This window comes from Sinocyclocheilus anshuiensis, unplaced genomic scaffold (assembly GCF_001515605.1).
Source record: "Sinocyclocheilus anshuiensis isolate Anshui unplaced genomic scaffold, SAMN03320099.WGS_v1.1 scaffold481, whole genome shotgun sequence".
Classification (NCBI taxonomy): domain Eukaryota; kingdom Metazoa; phylum Chordata; class Actinopteri; order Cypriniformes; family Cyprinidae; genus Sinocyclocheilus; species Sinocyclocheilus anshuiensis.
This window is the reverse complement of record NW_015539907.1, coordinates 337,373-339,568: the sequence shown is the minus strand read 5'-3', so window position 1 is coordinate 339,568 and position 2,196 is coordinate 337,373. Positions and strand designations below refer to the sequence as shown.

General features: G+C 39.5%; 1 protein-coding gene across 1 annotated transcript in view; it reads right to left on the bottom strand.

Moving 5' to 3' along the window:
- LOC107686324 (inositol 1,4,5-trisphosphate receptor type 2-like) overlaps positions 1-2,196 on the bottom strand; it is a 91,296-nt gene that overhangs the window by 46,045 nt on the left and 43,055 nt on the right. Inside the window, exon 39 of the mRNA XM_016483291.1 lies at positions 822-916. Within this exon, the coding sequence (XP_016338777.1) occupies positions 822-916 (95 nt within the window). The remainder of the gene's footprint in view (positions 1-821; positions 917-2,196) is intronic.

The following is a 2,196-nucleotide window of genomic DNA, read 5'->3' as shown; positions in this document are numbered from 1 at the left end:
ACATATGTAGTTGTTTTTTTTGGTGTTTGGCTTAGTGTTATGTTAGATTGATTATTATACTCTTATACCTTTTGTTCTTTACTATATTGAATTGTTGCTGACGCCGAACTGCCGCTAATTCGAAAGTGAAAGTAAAATGTGCACGGCGCATTTAAGCTATTTAAAAGCGAAGGAAAACGAGGAAAAGGGGAAATTCAAAGGAACTAAAAACGAACAATTGCTTTACGCCGAATTGCCGCTATTTGAAAGTGAAAGTAAAATGCGCACGCAGCTTTTACAAGCTATTTAAAAGAGAAGGAAAGCGAGGAAAAGAGGGAACGCCCCCGCCCTCGCCCCCATGGTGATACCGGTATTCCCGGTGTTGTCACACGTCGATTAACCGGTGGGAAAATTTCCTCACCGTCACAACCCTACACCAGTTCATCCCAAACATGTTCGATGGGGTTGAGGTCAGGGCTCTGTGCGGGCCAGTCAAGTTCTTCCACACCAAACTCACCAACAATGTCTTTATGGACCTTGCTTTGTTTACTGGGGCACAGCTAGCTGGAATAGAAAAGGGCCTTCCCCAAACTGTTCTCACAAAGATGGAAGCATAGCATTGTTCAATGCAAATGTTTACTTGTGAATGCACCACAAATCACATTGCACTACTTCTTAACCTTAAATACCTCTTCTGCACAATATCATGTACAGTTATTATGTAAAGTACTTGTATAGTCTGTCTTAGGTTATGTGTATGTATAGTCAACTATTTATAGTATATGTATAGTTAGACTACTGCTTCAGAAAGTTAGCTATGTAGGTCTAAAAATTGTTCTTACGTCTAGTGTTGTATGTTCCACTGTATGTCCACACATGTAGTGGAATGACAATAAAGCTCGACTTGACTTGATTGTCCAAAATGTCTTGGCAATCCCTGAAAAACAGCCCTACAACAGTTACAGTTTGCACAATGCAGTGCATGGGGCCAAAGACTGCCCATTAGATTTACCCATAGCGAATTATATCTCATGTTTAACCACTATAGAGACCGAGGTAAGGTTGCTCTCGGCGGGTTCATGAGTGCTAAACAGCCACTGACACCCTGGAGCTCACATCTCCGAAAACGTTGAAGCAAATTTTCAAACAGATATTTTCTTTATTAACAAACTGCATATTTGAAGTCTAAACAAGTACATTCTCACCTAAAAACTCTCAAAACTACATTCCATGGCACAAACACAGTATTATTTCAAAAATTCGAATGTATTTGGGCATCCGCCATGACACTCGCCGTGAGAAATACCGCAAGCGGAGTGATGCAAACAGTTGGAGTTCTGATATCACTAGAAAACCATTTTTTAGGATATTTCTGTTTTCACTATTTTCGATCAAACAAATGCAGCCTATATATTTAGTTGAGCTGTAATACTTTAGTAATGGCCTGTAAATAATAATGTGGGAAAGATTCAGACACTGTACTAAGCAAATTCCACTGGGCCTGCTTGGATTTTCCATTTATTGAAGATTCTATTCTAAAAATATCCTATGAAGTAACTACGGTGTTTTCCAATGGTGTGTATGCAGGACAAGCTGACCAGGATGAATATCAATAGAGAACATGATCTAAGCTGTTGAGAACATGCTGCTCCAAAAGTTAGCCTCCTCACTAAAGCTTACCCCTGCTGCGTACTCTGGACCTCCTGTAGATCATCTACAGGTGTGTTTTTCGGACTCTTAAATGAAAAGGAGCAGTACAGCATGTTCTGGGCTCATTTCCATGGTGACCACACACCTCTTGCACCATGCTTGATGACTTATTTAAACAATGAGGGTGGGACGGGAAAAAAAACAACACCCTTACAAATACAAAATCACAGTTACAAGGAGAAGGAAGAATTTTCAACAGTGTAAGAGATAATGCATTAAAATGCAATACAAAAATCTGGGCCCTCTTTCGACACCTGTGGCTAAAACATGAAATTGCAAGTGATATAGAGTCAAATGAAAGGACAGCTCTAAATATACAATTAAATACTGTAGGTTTACCAGGGTGACTTGGGGTAAGACAAGAACATGATTTAAACACAGATTTTTGGATGTGCTAGCTTAAAGGGGTCATATGATGCAATTTCAAGTTTTCCTTTCTCTTTGGAGTGTTACAAGCAGTTCGTGCATAGATAAGATCCCTAAAGTTGCAAAGACTAAAGTCTCAAA